We start from the raw sequence: 21,833 nt of genomic DNA, 5'->3' as shown, positions 1-21,833 counted from the left end.
CGGGCGGGAGAGCTGCCAGGCTGACGGAGAGGCCGGCCCGAGTGGGGGCCGCTCCGCGCTCCGCCGCCGCCGCCGCCGCTGCCGCTGTGATGCGGAGCCCGTGCTGCGCCGGGCGGTGGAGTCAGAGCCCGGGCGCGGGAGCACGAGCTGCAGCATCAGCACCAGCGGCGGCGGCACCTGCACCAGCTCCCGGGCCCCGCGCTGTGCTCTCCGCCCTGCCGCGCCCGGGGCCGCCGCCCCGCCGCTCTCTATGGATGTCAAGGCGGCCCCCAACGGGGTGGCCACCATCGAGGACCGGATCCTGCGGATCACCGGCTACTATGGCTATTACCCAGGTTACTCCAGCCAGAAAAGTAAGACGCCGCGGGGCTGCCCTGCGCGAGGCGCGTTGGCGGGTGGGCACCGTAGGTGGCCTCGGGGATGCGGGAGGGCTCGCGGTCCGGACACCTGCAGCCCTGCCTGCGCTGTCAACAGCACCCTCCTGGCCGCGGGGACCACCGGGGCGAAAAGTGTGTCCGCTGTCCTCGGTGCTGAACCGTGGGAGAACCAGGGGCCCCCGGCCGGTTGCGCCCAGGAGTTTGGAAACAATCGCAGCCTTGGAGGCGGAGGCGCCAAGGGGACCGGGTGAGCGCTCCTAACGGCCGCTGGCCGGCTCACCTCTGGCTGATTTATACCCGGAGGAGGCTAACATGGCTGTTCACTTCGCAGAAAGTCAGCCCTAGGTGCTACACTCGCCGAAAACCCCTACTGGGTGCCAGGCTGTGCTCAGGACGCTGGAGACGCAGGCTGGAGAGGCTCGGGGGTGGGCTGGGTGGGGGCGGCCGACCCAGACGTGGTCAGGCGCCGGCTGGGTCAGCTCGTTCACTGAGGGCTGCTGAGACATTGCCAGCGCGGGAATTAGTCCCCTTAAAACGTCTTTGCGAGGTTCTCCACCCCGGGCAGAGCGAAGAACAGGCTCAGGTCTCCGAGTCCCGGACCTTGGCGCCAGAGACCAGTGCAAACGACCGGAGGGTGAGGGGGGAGGTAGGAGGAGGAGGCGCGACAAGGCCACCCGCCCCCGCCGCACGTCGCGGCCACCGCTGAGCCGGAGGAGGCTGTTCTCTTCGGTTTCTGCTTTTTTCTGGCTAAGCGAGGTCATGCGGCGCGGATGCTTTCACATTTCTGGAGCAGTTTTCTTGGGGGGGGGGAGGGAGATGAGGTGCGCTCTGCTCGTAGTCCCCCTCCCCCAACACACAAACCCACTGGCATATCTGCTGGGATTAGTTCTGCCAGAGACAGAAGTGAAGCTCGTTTTCCCTGACTTGGGGGAGTAGCTGCGGTTTAATTTCCATGCAGGTGGGATTTCGCTTTTTCTTTATCAATGCATTTCTGTCGCAATAAATGTAGCTTAGTTGATGTTTTTGCTGTTATTTTTAACCAGAAGCCTTGGAAGCTCCTAGATGCATTTCTGATTGGTATTTTTCTGTGACATTTTAGGGTGCAATCAATGTTACAGTTTCTGTGAAGCAGGAGACATACAAATCTTAACACATAGACAAGAAAACACTTTATTTTTTCATGTAACTTTCTCCCCTACTATGCTTCCTCTCTATTGAGTAATAATTCAAGAGCTTTGTTCCATGGGCTGTTCTCACAGAGATATTTTCTAGTTTAGTATTTCATTTGGTTTGAGGAAAGGCCTATCTGATTTGGATGGTTTCTGTCTAACTGTTTTTAGCCTTAGAGGCTTACATTGTTCATTTTCCATACTAAAAGTAATTATATAGTGTTAGAATTCTCTGGAAAGAAAATAACATGCTGTGGAATGCTCTGAGGTCTTTGTACTATAGATGCAAAAACTTCATTTCTTCCTGTTGGCAAAAGCTTTCTTTTTTAACCCTAGAAACTCAAGTGGAGGCACTAATATGCTTGGTGGAAAGTGAATTTCACCTTTGAATATTTTAATTGGAACCATGGGATTTTGGTGACTTAGAGAATGTAGAAGCTGTCTATGAAATTACAAAACTAAGAGTAGTTTATTATTATAATTTTTATGGCAATGAAACGTTGGTTAATAAAGAACAAACCAAAAAGAATCCTGGAAAAGTGACATTTTAGATAAGGACATGTTCATATTATATTTTTGTACTTGGTGAAATAGCTGCATATGCTTCATTTGCAATACAATAACAGGACAAAAAAAAAAGGAAGGCTGTAACTGGAAACTAAAATAAAGATGCATTTGGTGTGATTATTTGTGATGGGTTCTGACCTAACTTCAGGCCACAGAGTTCAAACAGTGAAGGCAGAGAATCTCACAAGAACAGAGAATGAAGCCATGGTCAAATAACTTTCAGAATGTTCATGCTTTCAGAGGTAGAGAGAAGTTGCCATTTTACACACTGAGCGACTAGCAGAGGAGAGAGCTGGAAGGGGGCCAGGCAACCGAGCACCATGAAATAATCCTGCCCTGCATTAGCAGGCTCCAACTAGTAAACAAACACATTGAAGCAAACCAGGACAATATGGTCAATTGATTTAGCTGTTACCAGGAATGAGCAGCAGCTTGGGGGAAGTCTGGAGAAATACATTTAGGAAAAGGCTACAGTGATGAATATATAACATGGAAGGGCAAGGTGACTTTCCCATTTTCTTACTGGTCACATATGAGGCCGTAAGGGTGGGATGATCTCTTGATATCTATGCCGTTTACCTTTTCGAAAATAGGTGGGGACTGACTGAAAAAATGCAACAAAGATCAGCCTCATGTTAATGTATCCTGCCTTCCTGCTTGTATCTTATCCAGAACACATTCTAGTAGTTAGGCTGATGCAAAATAGAATGTAATACGATTCAGAGAAACGAAGGTACTTATGGGCTGCTAAGCCATTCGTTTTATTTATTCTGCTCCATATAATGAAATTATTGAGCATGAACATATATAAGAAATCAGGGTACAAAGACAATCAAAGCATAGTGGCTAGCTTTGAATTACATTTGGTCTGAAAGGGGAAATAGAGCCATCCATTCAACCAATGTTAATTGAGCACCTTCTATGTGCCAGGCATATATCAGTGAACACAGCAGAAAAAAGTATTTTCTTTTTTAGATCTTTAGTTCTAGTGGAAGAAAACAGAACAATAAACAATAAACAAATGAATAAATTATTTAGTATATTTCAAGGTGATAAGTGCTTTTAAAAAACTACAATAGGATAAAAAGGATAAAAAATTCTTGAGGCAGAGATTGTCACAATTTTAAATAAGGTGGTCAGGTAAGGCCTCACTGAGGAAGTAAAGGAAGGATGTGAGGGAGTTAGAGGGATGTGGACATTGGGAGGACAACCTTCCAGGCACGGAAATAGCCAATGCAAAGCTCTGAGGCAGAGAGTACCTGGCATGCTAAAGGAACAGCAAGGAGGCCTGCATGGCTGATGTGGAGTGTACAATTCAGAGACTGGTTGGAGATGAGGTCACCGAGGATACAGGTGCTCGGGTGAAATAGAGCCGTATTGTACTCTGAATGAAATAGGGAGCCTTTGAAGAGTTTTGAAAGGACTGATGTGACTTGACTTCTCAGAAGGATCAATCTAATTGCTATATTGAAGCAGGGGTGGAACCCCCTAGTGACTATATTATTGCAGAGATGACGGTGGCTTGAAATGGAGTGATAGCAGTAGAGATGGTCGCATTGGATGTATTTGAAATCAGAGCCAATAGAGTTTCCTGATGGATTAGATACGGCATCTGCAAGAAAGAAAGGAGTAAAAAATGAGCCCATCTTTTCTGGTTTGACCAAGTTTGAGTTGCCATTGGCTGAAGTGAGGAAGGCTTCAAGGCAGAGAAGCTATGGGTAGAGGGGTGGGGAAGCGTCAGGGGATAAGGATAACATTTTGGAAATATTAAATGTAATTGGAGATTTATAATAAACCTGGAGTTCAGAGGAGATGTAGACGAGATATAAATTAGGGATTTGCCAGCATTTGGATGGTATTTAAAGCTAAGACTGGATGAGACTTCCAAGGAGCGAATGTATATAGAAAAGAGAAGAGAAACAAGATCTGAACCCCGGGGCACTCTGACATTAAGAATGTGGGGAGAAGAGGAGAAACCATTAAAAGAGACCAAGAAGGAGCTCCCAGGGAGGTAGGAGGAAAACCAGAAAAATGTGATACCCTGAAAGCCGGTGAAGAGAGAGTTTCAAGGGGAAGGTAGTAGCCGAGTCCAGTGCTGTTCAGAGGTCAAGTAGAATGAAGACTGATAACTGACCATTGAATTTTGCAATTGAGGGTCATTTGTGATCTTGATAAGAATGTTGACAAGAGCAGATAAATTAGGATAAAATGGGTTAGAATGTGTATAAGAAAGAATTAGAGAAAAGCATTGAAAACTGTGAGTACAGTCGACTCTTCAGGGATTTTTGTGCAAAGAGGAGCAGAGGAAATGAAAGAAGTAAGGTTGAGGTTCTCTTCTGTTTGCTTTAGTTTTCTCCAAATAGGAAGCAAGGTCATCAACTGAGGGTGAGGAGGGGGAGGAGGCAGTAAAGATTGCAGATGAGAGAAGGAGTGAATAATTAAAACAAATAGGGAGAGTGAACGGACTGGGGAAACACACTAGGGTTGTCTGGCAGACTTAAGGGCCCATTTAAAGTAAGACCAGTCAGTAGGTTGTTTTATTCATCGACACAGTGAAGGCCTAGAGCTGTATTTAACCACAGTTTCAGATTATCCAATGGATATAATAAAATAACAGGGGCCCAGGAGTTGTACACAAGGAAGGTGTTATTATAATGATTGACCATGAAATTTAAACCTAGTAAGCAGAAAAGAGGAAATCAAGATGATTGGAAACAGTGAAAAGGTGGTCAGATCAATGGATTGGAGATCCCAGTGGGATCAAAGACTAGCAGAAGCTAGCTGGAAAGATTGAGGTGGTCGTCAGAGAGAGAGGGATGTATGCTCTAAGTTTTTCATTTCCAAAAGTCAAGTGAAAGGATGAATCCATTTACTGTATTCCATTATCAGTATTTTGGGGCTGAGCCTTCTATTTTTTTGTTTGTATAAGGAGGCAGTGTGTTGATGTGTAGTGAATTAAATCCTAATAATATGGAAATTGATTATAGTCTTAAGCCTACTGGTAACTGGTTCTGAGTCTGGGGACCCTTTCTATGGACATCATTTTCCTTGTTTGTAAAAAAGAGGGTTGAAATCACTGTCTCAGAACAGTCATGCAGTAGGTCAGCTTTGAGAGCTTTCAAAAAAGTCCCACCCTCTACGGAAGGGTCTCGCTCAGTAAACTCTAGCACATTTACTTTGCCTCTTCTCATCCCACCTTTGACTTCAGGTAATGACCAGTTAATTGCCCTTCTTTGTTCTATGCCTTTGTACCTGTCGACCTTTTTTTTTTTTTTTTTTTTTTTTCCCCCTACACTCCATTAGTGACCCGGTTCTATGATTGTTTTCTACTGATAGCTGTAAATCTGTAGTAAAATTTCCCCCCCTTGCTCTGATACCAGCTCTGACCATCTCCTCTGCAAAAAGAAGTCTACCCACTTCGGGCTCTTTTGGCTCTCTGGGTGCTCCAATGGCTGCTATGACTTAACATTTCCCAGGTTTCCAGCCTCAGCCATGCCCTCTCACTTTCTGCTTTTCCTGAGTGAGCCCCTTCACTCCCATGGCAGCACCATCCTCGATGTGTCTGTATTTCTACTCCATTTTTTCTGAACTCAAACCCATATTTCAAACTGCCTACTAGGATTCCTACCCGAATGTCCTCCAGGCATGTCACACATAAAACCAAATTCATCATTCTGCCCTACAAATGTGCCTTTTCCTTCTTATTATGCTTTTCAGCTTCCAATATCTGTATCCAACCAATTGTCCAAGCCAGAAGCCTGGAGTTATCCTCAATCTCTGCCCTTTCCCCTTGCCCTATTTTCAGTTTACATGTCCTCTCTATTCTACCCCAAATATCTGCTGTCCATCCCTACTGTCACTACCTTAGTTCTACTCCTTACATTTTTCACCCAGCCTCAAGTCCTTCCATGCAGCACGCACATTTTAGCATTTACTTCCCTAGAGTGCAAATCTGTTCATCTCACATCCTTGATCAAATATCTGGAATAATTTTTCATATTCTGTGGAATAAAGTCCAAACTTCTTAGCATGCCACAATCTGAGCCCAGCTTACAATGTTCTATTTTAGCACACATTCCTCCCCCCAGCCCCCACCAATAACCAAAGTAATGCATGCTTAATGCAGAAAAATCTGGAAGGCAGAGAGGCACAGAGAGATTAAAACAAAATTACTCATAATTCCACCACCCAGAGGTGATTAGCATTAACATTTTGGTATATATCCTTTCAGTCTTTTTTATATCCATAGACACATGCACATGGCTTCTATTTTGTACTGAACATTCCTCGCATTGGTCTATATATTTTTAATAACTTTAGAATACGTATTTAATGTATGCATAGTCTTTCATGTATGCAAGCATCTACCTAACCAATCACCAGTTTGATTTTTAGTCTATTTTGTCTTTCTAATCCTATATCCCATATGGTTGTGGTCTGCACATACCCGCAGTCGTAGTCTCATCAAGCAGCTCATTGTTTTAATGTCATTGTTGTCCCCATGCTCTTTTGCTTCTCAATGCCTTATGACACTTTGGCCCAAATGCTCCCTCTCCCTCTGTCTCCTTCATCACTCTGTGGAAAGCGCCTATTTATCTTTAAAGTCTCAGTTTAAATGCGCTGTCCTTTGTAAAGCTTCCTGCTTGCCCCAGGCTGGGTTAATCCTCCCTCTGTGCTCCTGTAATACTGTGTACTCACCTCTGCTCCAGCATTTAGCACACTATTTTGGGCTGTTTGCTTTGCATGTCTGTTTCACCCGCAGAGCTTGGAGAGGACAAGGATATATCTTTATTTATTTTCATCTTAGGCAAAGTGTCTAGTACATTCCGGTGCTCAATAAAATTTATTGTACTCATGAATGAATGATTTTAGTTCACTTTGAAGAAGTTGGAAAGTTCATTATTTTCCTGCAGAAAGAGTATATGATGGTAGTGATTGGAGGGAAAGAAAAAAAATGACCAGGGATGAATGAATCAAACAGATGTGCCTATTCGGAGAATGAGTCTACACCACATGGCATTTCATGATTGTTTTACCTGCCTGGTTGTAACTTTTGCATTTGTGTTTCCTCCTTATTTCCTTCTTAAGGTTATCTGCGCTTGAGTGGGGAAAAGGGCAATTTTTAAAGATACAGCATAGTATAAAGTTACCAGAATCATAAGAAAATGTGGTTTCCTCCTTCACTTTTGCAGTAGTTACTGTTGGTCTTCATGGTGCAATATTAATATATCTCTTAAGCACTCAAACTGGAGTAATTTATAAAATTATTTCTTACTAGTGAAATGAATGCAATAAATATTTATTCCTGTTCATATTCTGTTTATATTCTGAGAGTAAACTTTGCATTTCTTTATATATGATAGGTAGTGTTCTGTAAGCAGTTATAGATAAATACCATTGATACGTAGTATTGAGAAGTCTTTTGTAAGTAGTTTTCAATTAGAACAAATAAAGGCTATGTTGATACTGAATATTGTACATATTATGATGTTGGATAATGTGGTAGTTTTTACAATGTTTATTCTGATGTGTATTATGCATTCAAAATATAAATTTACATATAAACTGGATATTTATAAGATACTACCACTACTAGCTAACACTCAGGTTTAACATTAAGTTTCAGATATACTTTCTTTGGAAAGCATAGCTGAGACCTGACTTGGGGCTGTGAGGTCTGATGCAAAGACCATAAGCTTTGGCAACAGGAAGACCAGAGTCTATATTTCTGTTCTGCTACTTGCCAGCCTTTTAAACTTGTATAAGTAACTTAACCTCTCAGATCAACATTTTTTCCCTGTAAAATGGGAATGATAATAGTTGCTCCACAGGTAGGTGGGACAATTGTATTAGATGATATATATTGGGTATCTGGCACAATGCTCGGTTCGATGTATGGAAGCTGTTATAATTATGGAGGAAACCAAAAGAATCCGTATCATGGTTTCAAAGAGCCTTACTCACGTTTTCTTTGTAAGTAAATGATTTACCATTTATCTTTTTCTTCATAGCCAACATTCTATTTTAAATTGTTGTTATTAAAAATTATATTACAGCAATGTTAAAGACAATTTACAAATGTCCCAAGTTCACAGTGGTTTTTATTTTGGGGTGTTGCCTTCCACTCCATGCCTATTTCCAGCTTGCCTGGTGCAGTAGCGGAAAGTGGTAGTCCTACCTGGATTGTCCTTAGGGGTAGTATATTTAAAATGGGCTGATGGCCATTTGGGCAGAGGTTATTCCAAATGGGCTAATTCAAAAGAGGGGAGACAAATCTAGAACCAATGAGTAACAGGATGGTCTGCATGTGTGGAGATACAGGTACCCAGGCCCTGTCCCAGCTGCAGTAGCAAGGAGTAGGGTAGGGTGAGGATAGGACAGGGAGGGCGAGGATAGAACAGGGAGGGCAAACAGGTGGGGAGGAAGTGAAAACAGGGTTAATTTGGGAATGGTTTATTGGAAGTAGCATTGTTCCTTTCATATGTGGAATGTTAAATGGACAGTTCTTTTTTTGGCTATTTATATAGCAGCAAACATAACAGACAGGCTATTTCATGTTCTACTTAAAAATATATCATTATGTTATAAACATATTTACATATTTCTACACAGTCTCCGAAGTTAGTTTTTGGAAGTTATAAAGCATTTAATTACTTACAGACACAAAGGAATATATAAAGAAAAAGGAAAATCATCTTGTCACCTAACACATCTACTGTTATTTTGGTTAATTTCTTTCCAATCTTCCTGACACATATAGGACTTTTACGTCTTCATTTATTGACAAATACAAACTGTAGAGTAATCATAATTCTGATGTATGTACAGTTTTGTGCCCTGCTTTTTTTCCACTTAACATTTCAGGATAAGCATTTTTCATTTATTTTCATTTATCTTCTTTGAGAGGCTGGAATTGGATTCTCTTTTCAGAGATCTTGGCTTAAAGAAATTGGGCAAGCTAGTTCTCCATTATTTGAGACTAAATAAAATGGAGAGGCCTGGAGTGTTAGTGATGGCTTGTTTGGTTTCTAGTCACAGGATTCCACTTGAATTGGCTTAAGCAAAATGGGAGCTATTGAAAGGATACTGAGAAGTCTCTCAAGGGTTTTAATGGTGAGGATAAACTGGTGTAAGCTGGAATGAGGTCCTGGAGTGTTGCAGAGAAAGCAGAAAGCCCTCTTTCTCTGTCTTTCATCTCTCTTTTCTGGCACATGTTCTCCATTCTTGTCTCTTGCTGAAGGCTGGCTTTCTCTGTTTCCTTGTCCAAATGGTTGAAAATAGCCACTGCCAGCAGTTCCAGTGTTTATATGTCCTCTATTCAGGAGAGCAGACAGATTGAGCAAGAATCTCTTACTTGTAAATCCAAATTCCTGGGGAAAGGGACTTTCTGGCCCAATTTATGTCACTTGTACACTCTTGATCCTGTTGATTGTGGTGGTCTGGGGCAGGGTCAAGTCGCCCAATTATGGTGCCAGAGGCTCTCTCCTGTAACCCTATTGACTATGGGGAAGAGGCAGTTTCCATAGAAAAGGAGTAATTGGCTGGACAGTCAACTTAATAGCTATTTGGTTCACAGAGCTTTGCACAAAAATTTTTTTATATCAGATCATAAGCTTCAATCAAGATTCAATCTGCTCTTTATTCTGGTCCTGATTGTCCTTAGAGTGGATCTAGATAATATTCAGTGAAGTTATAGATACTATATAATCCTGCAAACTGAGAAAACCCAGGTGTCTGTTTAGAGTGTAAGTCCTTAGAGACTTCTCTTTAAGAGTACCCAGCCAGAGCTGCAGACTGCTTACTAGGCTTTATTGAAGTGCCACTGCTTGCATCAAGTTTTGAAGAAGTATTTGTTTTTCTAGGTCAGACAGGGTGACACACCAGTTCCTTCAGACTCAATGTACAATAATTGAGGATGACATTTAACATTGTATATTTTAAACAGGGGTTAAAAATTATACTATTCTGCAGTCTGGGATTTACTGTATTTCGACCTGGGCCAAGGACAAGATGGCACTAGTGAGGTGTCAATAATGGTTGTATGGTCCTGAAAACCAGACATACGAGGGATTCTTTATGCCTTGTGAAAACTGAGATTTCTAACAGTGTTAGAGCTTGCAAGTTTTTGCTGCTGATACTTTATTAACCTCCAAGTCATGTGCCTTTGGTATATCTCTTGTGCTTTTGTTCATACCCAGTTTAATTATGGGCATTCCAGAGATCCAGATGGAGTAAGTTGGGAGCCATGAGGAAAACCACCTTCCCTGCTGGAGTTATGGTGGCAGGTTCTAAAGAAGCAGAATACACATCTAAAGTGACATTATTATTCCCAGAGACTTTTTAGAACAAAGATACTTAGAAGTTGAGGACATTTTACTTCTCCATAATTTTTAAAAAATGGTGCGCACCTGAAGCTAGAGCTGCTTGTCCTGCTCCGCTCTAGTCCACATCCGTGCAGCAGCCCTGGTGATCTTTTACAAGCATTATTTGGATCACGCCATTCCTCTGGTGAAAGTCTTCAGTGGCTCCCTGTATCTCTCTGGAAAAATCATAAAACCCTGAAGCCAGACTAAGATGGAAATCTTAACTCCTTCTAAAAGATCCTGAATTGTCTGGTTCTTCAGCTGGCACCCCTCGTCCATGCCCTCATTCTGCTTTGGCCATACCTGCACGTGCTCCAGGCCCTTCCAATCTCTGGGCTGATGAACAAGCTCTTTCTCTTCCCGGGGCTGTTACCTGGCTGTCCTCATCACCCCTGAGGTCTCATATGAAGTGCCACCATCTCAGAGAGGCCTTTATAGCCCTGTAGTCTATCATCTCATGCACTTTTCCTATATGGCACCAAGTACCAACTGCTATTACAGTTATGTTCATCTTTGTGGCTCTTTAATGTTTTTCTGCTCACTAGACTCTTAGCTCCCTAAGGATAGGGATGGATCTATTTTGTTCAGCACTACATGTTAAACACAAAGAACAGTGCTTATGCACTTCAGAAATATTTGTTAAATGAGTGATTGCACCTGGTTAAAAATTTCAAGTAGGCTTTTTTCAAAAATAAACTTTTCATTTGGAATATTTTTAGATTTACAGAAAAGTTGCAAAGATAATACAGAGAATTCCTGTATACCCCTCACTCAGTTTCCCCATTGTTAACACTTTACATTACCATGGTATATTTGTCAAAGCTAAGAAATTAACAATGGCACATTACTATTAATTAAACTATCGACTTTATTTGGATTTCAGCAGTTTTTCTATTAAGGTTCTCTTGCTGTTCCAGGGCCCAAGCCAGAGTACCGCAGTTCATTTACTTGTCATGTCTCTCGGGTGGGCTTTGAATGCAATGAACTTGAAAAGATAATTTTGATTGTAGAGACACATTTTGGCAGATATTTTAGGGCTTGAATCAGATTACATTTGAAAATTTGACTACTAGTGGGATAGGGTTAAATGTGGAATAGGATTAAATTCATGTTACAAATGACCTATGACTTGACATGGTAATTACATACTCTCTCAGAGACTGTTCTATAGTGTAGAGCAGTGCCCTCAAAAAAAAAAAAAAAACCACACAAAACAAAACATTTTTACTGTTTAACATTTTGGGGGACACAGAATTTTTTGAAAATCTAATAGTTATAAGCTACCTCTTCCTGCACCCATGCACGTATACACCAAACATTTTTATGCAGTTTATTTTATTACATTGGAAATTTAGTTCACTGGAACAGGCTATAAAAACGATAATTACACTGAGTTTTATCTCATCTAAAAATTTCATGACAATGTGTTCACAATTTAATGTAACATCTAGAAAAATGGAAATAATTCAATTTGTTAACTAAAGTAAAACTGAACTTCACTTTTATTCAAAAGTTAACCTTCGTGAGAAGCTCTTGTGGTTTGCGTTGAATAAGAAGCTAAAATTTTGGAGTGGTCTTAGGCACGGCAATGCGCAGCTCGTCTTTGACATCCAGTTGACCTCAATTTGATGGAAATCGTAACTCCTTCTAAAAACTGACTCACAAAGATATGACGTAGTAAGTGAAATTAGAGATCTCATAACTTATTCTGCAGAAAGAGGGTGTATTTGTATCAAGAAACACCAGATTTCTTGAACACTCTTTAAGTTGAATTAATGTTACATCATTTCATTTGTACCCAAGTCCATGAAATCATCTTCAAGGCAAGGTCTGCACCATACATGCTGTCTCTGTCACCAAGGAAAGAGTGATGAATCCATGTTTCAATTTGAAGGTCATCTAAGCAGAATAAGCCTTCAGACACATCCTGCAGTACATCCAGGCATCCTCAGATTGTTTGTCTGCAAAGACATTTTATGACATTTTCTTCTGGATCCTTATTTTCCTGAGGAACTGTGTTTCCAAAAGACCTTGTGGTTTTCAGCTGCATTGTAATGGCGACTGTAATGCTTTGAATGAAAAGATGTTTCATGCTCATATCTATAAAGTAAGCAAAGCCATGAATGAACTTCTCCTTACTGAATTGTTCTATGAGTGGGCTTCCCTTTTCTCTCAAAGGTGATCACAAGTCTTCCTAAATGTCCTTCAGAAATTTCAAGTCATGATTTTTGGAAACACAGCAGCTTCCAGGTAGTCAAGGAGAACTCCACATTCTGTTCACTTTTCTTGATTAAAAAAGTTCTTGAAAAGGTGATAATTTGGATTCTGGCTCTGAGTTGACTGTCAAGGCAGTAGAAAAGGTTTCTTGAAGGATTATTGACAGTATTTCAGGTGCTACTACATGCTGACGTTTAAAGCAATGAGTTACATTGATATGCAAAGCTACTTTCATCACTAAAGCAGCACAACCTACTTTTCTCCCCAAGTATGGTTTTGCTTGGCACTGCAACGGTTTATGTCTCCTAAAAGGATCGCAGAATAGGCTTTCTCCTTCAATGACAAGCATATACACATATAGAATATACATCTATATGGTAGCATTGTGAAATATGCAGTTGTTTGCTGAAGGGAAATAGCATAGCTGCTGCTCTCTCCAAAATTTGTATCAAAATTATGGCAAATAAGCAAGTTTTTATTTGATAAAGGTACCACTTCCATTTTTATCCCCTTCTCCAGACCACAAACCAATTTATCATTTTTCAAGACACACTGGTTCCCAAGGTTTCCCCAGGTGTGTGTGCATTCTTTTGCTTAGCAATCAGTTAGAATACTTCTGGCTGCAAGTAAAGAAAATTCAACTTACATTGGCTTAATCAGTAAGGAAATTTTAGTTTCTTATATAACGTGTAGTTGAGAGGTGGAGTTTTTGATGTAATGGCCTATGTATGTTGTAATGAAGTACCCAGGTTCTAACATTTTCACTCTCATTTTTCATCTATGTGTTGTAATTTGTAGAATGTAGATTTTCTTGACTTTACTTTCAAACTCTTCTATTAAATTTTTCATTTACCGTTTCCTTAAAGTTTTAATACCTCTCTTTTATTTTCTGAACATTTCTTTCAAAAATATGGCATCTCATTCTTGTTTTATGAGTCATCCAAACTCCGTCATTTGTAGTCCCCACCAAAACTCATGTGGAAATCTGATCCCCAATGTGGCAGTGCTGGAAGCTGATTGAGTCACGGGGGCAGATCCCTCATGAATGGATTAATGCTCTCCCTGGGGGAGGGGGGATTAATGAGTGAGTTCTCGCTCTATTAGTTCCTGCGAGAACTGTTTGTTTAAAAAGACCCTGGCACGTCTTCTCTCTCTCTCTTGCTTCCTCTTGCCATGTGATCTGCTTGTACCCGCTGGCTGCCTGCCGCTTTCCACCATGAGCAGAAGCAGCCAGAGGCCCGTGCCAGATGCAGCTGTCCCAGAATCGTGAGCCAAATAAACCTCTTTCCTTTATAAATTACCCAGTCTCAGGTATTTCTGTTATAGTAACACAATATGGACTAATACATGAATATAATAGCTTTTCTTAGTTCCCTGAAGATATTAATGTGTTTTTTTTTAAATTTCCTTTTCCTGAGTGGGCCATTTCTCCAAGTCACTTTTTAAAAAAATTTCATTATTGTTAGCTGGTATTCTTGGACATTTTGTGATTTTTGCTTATCTGCTTATGTTCTGATTAGAGGACTCGAAAACCATTTGGAATCTGTGAGAGTGTTTGGGGTGGTCAAGATCTAAGAAGGATCTGAGATTGTACCCCACTTTTGAGCTAACGAGCTTGCATGCTACAGGGTCATGGATGCTGGCAGAACAGACGGGACTCTTGGGTCAATTCAAAGGACTTTATTACTCACAGTCCAGCAAGTGGCATTATCTTCATGTTGTCTTCGGTTCTCCTTGCTCTCCAAGTTCCACAGGGACAATATAGAGCAACCAAGATGGATTCTCAACATATAGTAGGTTTGTGTCAGAGCTGAGATATCCTGAGCTTAGGAAATCCCAATAATTTATAATGTCCTACAAGCAAACCTTATAGGACATTATGAATTATTGGGATTTATCAGCCCAACCTTTGGCCCAGAGGGAGATGTTAGCAGACAAACCTGCCTTTTGTTCTAGAGGGAGACTTTACCTTCTAAACCTGTTCACTATACAGATTTTTGAAAAGGTAGTCCAGAGCAAAAGGCTGTCAGTACCTGTGCAAGATGTGCACAAATGGAAGAGAACCATGGAGAACTGTCTCCCAACAGGGACTTGACTTTCGAACAGCTGGGCTTTTTCCTAGGCACCCTTCAATAACATTGCTTTAACATCTGTTCACTTGGATCATAGAAGGCTCTTCTAATCTCCTGACTGACCACCACCATGCTGGGACTCAAGTAGGAAAGAAGCCTGGACATCTCGGTGAGCAGTATAAGGCTCACTTAATTCTTCCATGATGTTGGTATGGTAGCCCGGTCTTCAGCATGCCTGGCATCCTGCAGACCTCTGTTTGAGCCTCTCCAGAATAAACCTCTGTCCTTTGCCAGGGTGAAGGGAGGCATAGTCCCCTGCTGAGTGAGGGTGGGGATTAAGCAGCCATCGGGCTTCTTAAACAGACTTAAGCGAGACTGCTGACTTTAGCCTCATTATTACTCCGCTTCTAGTCGTAACTGGTGCCACAATTCCTGAGGCTTTGGAATTGAACTAATGTCTTGTAAATTGAACTAATTTTCATTTTCTCTACCTTCAGCTTAGGTTTCAGTTTTCTCAGGCCTGACAAGCCATTTACTACTTTCTAGCTTCTAAAATTTTGTAATTATCTTCTCTCCCGATTCTCTCGTTCTTGTGAATTTATGCCTTTAAACAACTCATTTATTGAAAAAAAGTTCATTGATTGTCGTTTTTGTGGAATTTCCTGAATGAGCAAATACGGATGTATGTATTTAATCTGCGTTTTTACCAGAAAGAATCTTTGTACTTTCTATTTCTATTCTTTAAAATCTTCCAACTTGAATTAGATCTACTGTAAACCAAGATAAGTGTCGTATTCATAGTGGCAGAGTACATTATCTTTATTTCCTCTCAGTGGGAAGCTATTTTAGATGTCACAACGTGGGGGCAAATATACTGTGCACTATCTGTCGCTTGATCCGAATATTGGCTACATGATGCATTTACTTTATGAAAAGTCTTCAAGCTGTACACTTAATGTTGGTGCACTTTTCTGTAGGTGTGTGTATTGCAATAAAAAGCTTCCATCAAAAATTGTACTTGACATGACTATATATCATAGCATCCTGGTTTGTTATTCTTTTTTATAATAAAACACTGAATTTTAACTTAATTTGACATAATAAAATATTTTTCAAATTTTCCAAGTAACAGAAGATAGAATTACTTTCGTGTGTGCTCCCAGCTTATTAACCCCTAAGTGCATTTGCTAATTCCTTTCTGGTGTGGGGAAAGCTGTTCTCAAATACTTTTCTGTGTATTAGGAACACCTGGGAGTTAAAAAAAAAAAAAATCCCAGGGCTCAGCCTGCATACCATAGGAATGAAAACAGATCGTCTGGGATTGAGACCCAGGTGCCAGTAATTTTTAAAGTTCTCCAGGAGATTCTAGTAAGCAGCCAAAACTGTGAACAGGGTGTAGGGCAGTGCTTCTCAAACTATCTGCTTCTTCACTAAACCAGTTTGTAGATTTAAATTTCCAAGTCATCATAGGTCAAAATTCCAGCAAAATCAATAAAAATGAAATATTAATGAAAAAATAATCATGCACCAAAATATCATAGTAGTGTCAATTTGCTGTAAAGATTTCTCAATGCTTACTGTAAATTTCTATATTTATCACAGACTGGCACAGTCCTTGGCCAGGACCAGTCTGCAGAGCACACTTTGAGTAGGACTGGCTAGAAGATAATCTCTCCTTTTCCTGGCACAAACCAGGTACCCATATCCTTTCTTCACTGTGGAAAGAGTCTTTTTGGAGACCGAGGAGGTTTTGCTCTGGGGCTCGTAGTGTGTGCTTCATCCTCTCTCTGCAGCTCCCTGAGACATTTCATCCCACTCAGATGCATTTCTGCGCTCTCAAAGCATGGGGTGAAATCATTGTTAATAACTTATGGGTTTGTTTGAAAGTTTTCAAGTATTGTTTCCCATCAGCTATATTAGTTCAGGAAAAATTCTTGACTACTAAAATCTTAGTATATAATCTCATGTATATTTGTCGTGGATCTAATCTGTAAGCTGTGTGTGCAAGTGAATTTCAGGGAAAAATCCACTGAAGACTCTCAGGAACAAAAATTCATTTTGCTCTCAATGATTTTGCACCTTATGCTAGAATGCAATGAATGCTGTCCTGAGACTTGGGCTGGAATCTCTGAAGGACAACTGGAGTTTCACTCAGAGACCTGTGAGAGCTGCCTGTTGTTTCTGCAGGACCGAATGAAAAGAAGTGGGCTGCTTCCCCTACACTCTTGGCCCAATGTTCCAACAACAAGGAAATTTACCCATGTGGAAGGAATCTCATCAGGTTTACGAAGCATGGAATAGAGAGAGAGGTTTGGAATTGATGGGACCATCATCCTAGGAAGGAGTTCAGAGTGACTCAGATGAGTGTTCTGATTTGGACATGTTGTCTCTTTCCTTTTGGGGGCTTATTTTGATGATGTTGCAATTATACTTAGTTTAAGCAGATTATCTGATTACCTTGGTCTAAGACATCTCATCTCTCTCTCTCTCTCTTTTTTTCCCCTTTCCAAACACTAGCTTACCTGTTTCAGAGAGGATGATGCACTTATGCTCATTAGGGAACCAAAGGCCACTCCAGATGTTGTTAATTCCACTCTCAGTCCCTTGTGCCATCAATAAAGCTATCTTCAATGGCTCTGTTCCTCATCTTGACTTCTGTTACATTCTGATTATATTTGCTGGGAGCCCAGAATTTCATGGTGGCTTTCTTAGTGTAACAGGTCTGTCTCCCAGGAAGGAAAGAACAGGGAGATAAGAGGACATGCTCTGTGGCTTTGGACTTAGGGACCTCTCCCAGACCAGTCTGGTTACTTGATGGAAAATAAAGGCGAGTGTATAACATACTTGTTCAGAATCCTATCTTCTTTAACTCTATACTCTATGCAAAACTCATGCATGTAAAACCCCAGCACACACAGCATCTGGCCCATTAAAGCTTATTAGGGAAGAAAATCAGAAATGAGAATCTCAGCTTACACTATAACTTATCAAATAGTTAACTTTCGTGTGGCTTTTAATAGAAAATTATAGCCAAATTGGTACTGTGTACAGTCATAGTGGGTTGTAACATAAGGTCGAATAGTGTGTGCAGAATAATCTTTGAGGATTGAATAAAGATGAAATGTATACGAGGCTTAAACACGAAGAAAGAAGTAGCAGGAATCTTAACTGATTGTAGCACACAGGATTCAGGATGTGAATTCTGAATAACGCTACAACCTCTGTCTGACATCTGTATGCATTTTACACTTTAGCAGGCAACAGTCTCTGATTTCATTAAAACTCACAGCCACTCTGTGAAGTGATTATTATCATCATGTTACAGATGAGGAAATTGAGGCTTGGAGAGGTTACCTGGTTCAAGGGCACGGCTACCAGGTGTCCTGTCTAGAATTTGAACCCTGAGCTGTTTACTTCCCAAACCTATACTTTCCACTACAGAGAGTAACAAGAAATCAAAAATTTAAAATTCTGATCCTCCCGTGGCTCAGGTCCTCTTCCTTCTCCTGAAGTCCTGGAGAAAGATAATAAACTTCTGCTTTGTTTTCAGCAGAGTGTCCTTAACTTGCAATGCACAGCTCAGGTAAAGGGGTTACCTCAGGAAATAAGCAGAGCCTCTCGCTCTCCCTCAAGTCTGAATTTTACCTCATCTGGATGCAGTGCCTGTGGGCTCCTTTTGGAAAGAAGAGGAGAGATTGAACAAGATGGCCTTGAGATTGTGTGTACACTGCATACACATGTGTGCATGTGTGCATGTATGAGAGAGACAGAGATGGCGGGGGGGGGAGGAGAGTCAAAGGCAGGGAGAGAGATAGAAAGAGAAAAGAGATGGAGAGAGAGGTAGGCAGATGCCTCTACCAGTAATCAAGCTCCAACTGGTGTCTGGAATCTCACACTTTTCCAGGGAAGGAGGGAGGACGGCAGTAGAGAGACAGGGCAAGAAGCTGTCCCCTGCTGGCCCCTACTTGACTTCTGTAAGGTGCCTGGGTGTCTTGAGGGGCTGTCCCTCTGGTCACACCGGGGAAACCTTGCTTCTAGAAGGCAGCTTTTCCCATTGAGAAGAATTCTCTCTTTCCTGCCTCTTTAAGTTGAAAAAGAAATAAGCCTATTAAGGGGACCAAGAGAGGACGTTGTCTATTCCTGTGGCCAAGTATAGATGTCTGTATTTTTCAGGCATTTGTGTCTGGCACAGTATTTGTGAAATTAAAACCATACATCAGTTTTAGCTGTCAATGCTTCCTTTAATATTGAATGAAATTTCTCTAGTCATGATTTAAATCTTTGGAATGCTGACACTAGTGTTGCTGATGTCGTCCTCAGAAACAGGAGTCTGATGATGCTTTAGTATTGACCCTGTGGGTCTTATAGTTTTGCCCTTTGCTGCTCACATTACCAAGACTTCCATAAGCCGTGATTCAGACTTCTGCACTCGGAAATGCAAGTGTGGTTGTAGTGATGTCTCATTCCTGCTGGGGTTTGAGCATCCTTGGTTTCACCCCCATTGTAAGTAAACCAGACTTGTTTCTGACATTTCTGGATGAATGTCTTTAGCTGGGACTTTCCAAGTTTCTTAGGTGTGGCATTGATAATAAGATCAATGGGCTTTCTAAAATGTTAAATTACTTATATTTATGTCTAATGCTTAACCATTTATCTTTTAGAATGAAATTTTCCTGCCTATTCCTATCGTTAAAGTTGAACATAAACTCTCTGACTGCTTGATGGAAACCAAAACCAAAAACTGAATTTAAGAGAAGATACCATGAGGTTATAACATCCTGCAGAGCTATTCAAATTGTTTTAGGGTTTCGAGTATGCTGCAGGAATACCATACTCTCATTCTTTGGGGAATATTACAAATAAAAAGTGCAAATTCCATTTTAAAACTTTTGTTATAAAATTAACAGAGGTGTTCTGAATACATTAGGGAAAAGCCCAAATGGGGATAAGCCATGCTTCACAACCATTCTATTCCAGACTTTTAGATCTTTCTCTTGGTTGTTCTGTTTTGGGGAGTTGCTGGTAGCTTAGATGAGGTGATTTTTTTGTTTGTTTCTCAAAATATCCAGACACTTCCAATTTGCTGAACTGAGTTAGGGGAAGGGGAGATCTGGCTCTGCTCTCTGGGAGCTCAGCCAAGTAGAAATAACAGACCCCCTCCTTGTACTCTTAGCACTGAAACTTCCTGACACCAACCCAGACAGAATTGCCACTGGAGGTCACATCATCCCCTCACCCACCCACTGGAGGTGTGGCTCTGGAGTGACCATATGTAGTCAGGGTCCTAGCAGGAAACAGATACACACTTAAATTGAGTAATCAGAGGAAGGCTGGGCTGGGTGTAAGGAAGCCAAAAGAATTAGAAGCCTCTGGACTGGTGGTAGTGGACCGTGAGAGTGCAAGGGGAGGGAGCAATTCCTTACACGTGGGGACAGAGAGATGCTTGTGTGGAGAGGGATGCCTGGATAGCACCTGTGTTGAGTGTGGAGGGTGTCTGCAGCTAGTGAAGACCTTTCAGAAGGGAGCTCAATATCATTCTCCTCTCTCCCTCCCATCTCCTGCAGGTGAGTGCTCTCCATTGGCTGAACATCATGGAAGCCAGAGGGTAAGGGGTCCCATAGTTGGAGCCCCCCTAGCTCAGACTCTGGGGCACAGAGTAGGGTGGAGGAGGCTGGGGAGGGGATCTGGAGAGGCACGTAGAATACCTCCAGCACTCCAGCAAGGGGACAGCTCCTTTTACCTGCTCCTTTTAGGTTTACTGGGCTTGACTGTCTGTCCCATTTTGAATGCCCTTCCACGGGAGATGTGAAAAATGTCCCCATTTAACTGCTATGAACCAATATATGAAGGAATGCATAAAAAGGTAAAGGTAAAAATATTTTTTTTGTGTTTTTTTTTTTTAATGGCCTGGGTCTTTCTTCAGCCATGTTTTTTATTTATTGTTGAAGTATTTATTATTCTTTTTTAGCTTGGTTATTTTTCTAGCCTTTCCCACACTCTCAGCATAAACAGGATATAGCTTAGAATTTCTGTTATAGAAAGAGGGGTGAGAGAAATAATTCAGTATATAGAATTACCTGTTGTGAAGAATTTGCTTTAACCAGAAAATAAATCATTATTACTGCCAACATCTGATGGGGCACAGCAGTAACTTAGTGTTCCAAAGATCTCCGTTGTTTAATTTCCAAATATCACAATGTCAGACATTCAGCAGAAAAAAAATTCTAAGTATTTAGCTCTTCTTTTATTCTAGCTTTCCTTCCTTTCTGTTTGGGCAGACTCATATACCAAGCTCTCAGGATAATAGATTTCTTGGGCAATGTGGTTACTACTTGGCTTCTAGTCCCTGTAGATTTATAATATCCTCTGCTAAATTTAAGCATTTGAACTTCGTCTGTAGATTTGCACTTCATCATGGTCTCCAGCACTAGTTGTCTACATTTAAGGCACTGGGACTGGATCGAACTGAGAGCAGTAGGCCAGTTCCCAGGTTCAATGCCCTGTGAGCCTGTCAAAGGTCTGGTTCTGATCTTGTGCCCATTCCAAGTACAGGGTCTTATTCATTTCCATTTGACCAAGCCCTTTCCATATGCCATGTCAGTGAGTGGGCATGAGTCTCTGAGACTAAGTTGGGTTTCCACTGACCACACTGCCTCAATCCCTGGCTTGGTTTTCTGCCTTACAATCCCAGGACTGCTGCTTTGCCTTAATGCCTGAGCCAAATCTTCACAGAGACTGGAGACCTGCCAATAAACCCACACCTCTTTTGCCTGATCTCCACTACCTATTGCCAGCTTTTCCAGACCACAACCGGCTCACCTTCTGGGATCATCTCCCATCACCTGGGGTTCAAATGTCTTTTGATCTCCTGCTCAGCCATGTGTTCTGACTGATGTCTAGGTATGAACCATGCCCTGTACAGCCAGTTATTCATGGTGTGTGTGTTGCTGTTAATTAGTAATATGGCTTCTTGTGTTTTCTTTTTCAAAGCTGACTAATAAATAAGATTGCCAAGGTCCATGAGGACAAGGAGCTTCTCTCTCTTGTTTACCAAGCGACTCCCAGTGT

At 41.4% G+C, this 21,833-nt stretch overlaps 1 protein-coding gene across 1 annotated transcript in view; it reads left to right on the top strand.

Moving 5' to 3' along the window:
- The first annotated feature begins 250 nt into the window (after nt 1–250).
- SLC35F4 (solute carrier family 35 member F4) overlaps nt 251–21,833 on the top strand; it is a 242,138-nt gene continuing 220,555 nt past the window's right edge. Inside the window, exon 1 of the mRNA XM_063091775.1 lies at nt 251–353. Coding sequence (XP_062947845.1) covers nt 251–353 — 103 coding nt within the window. The remainder of the gene's footprint in view (nt 354–21,833) is intronic.

Source organism: Cynocephalus volans, chromosome 3 (genome assembly GCF_027409185.1).
Source record: "Cynocephalus volans isolate mCynVol1 chromosome 3, mCynVol1.pri, whole genome shotgun sequence".
Taxonomy (NCBI): Eukaryota; Metazoa; Chordata; class Mammalia; order Dermoptera; family Cynocephalidae; genus Cynocephalus; species Cynocephalus volans.
The sequence above is the reverse complement of the archived record's forward strand: the minus strand, read 5'-3'. Positions and strand labels throughout refer to the sequence as shown.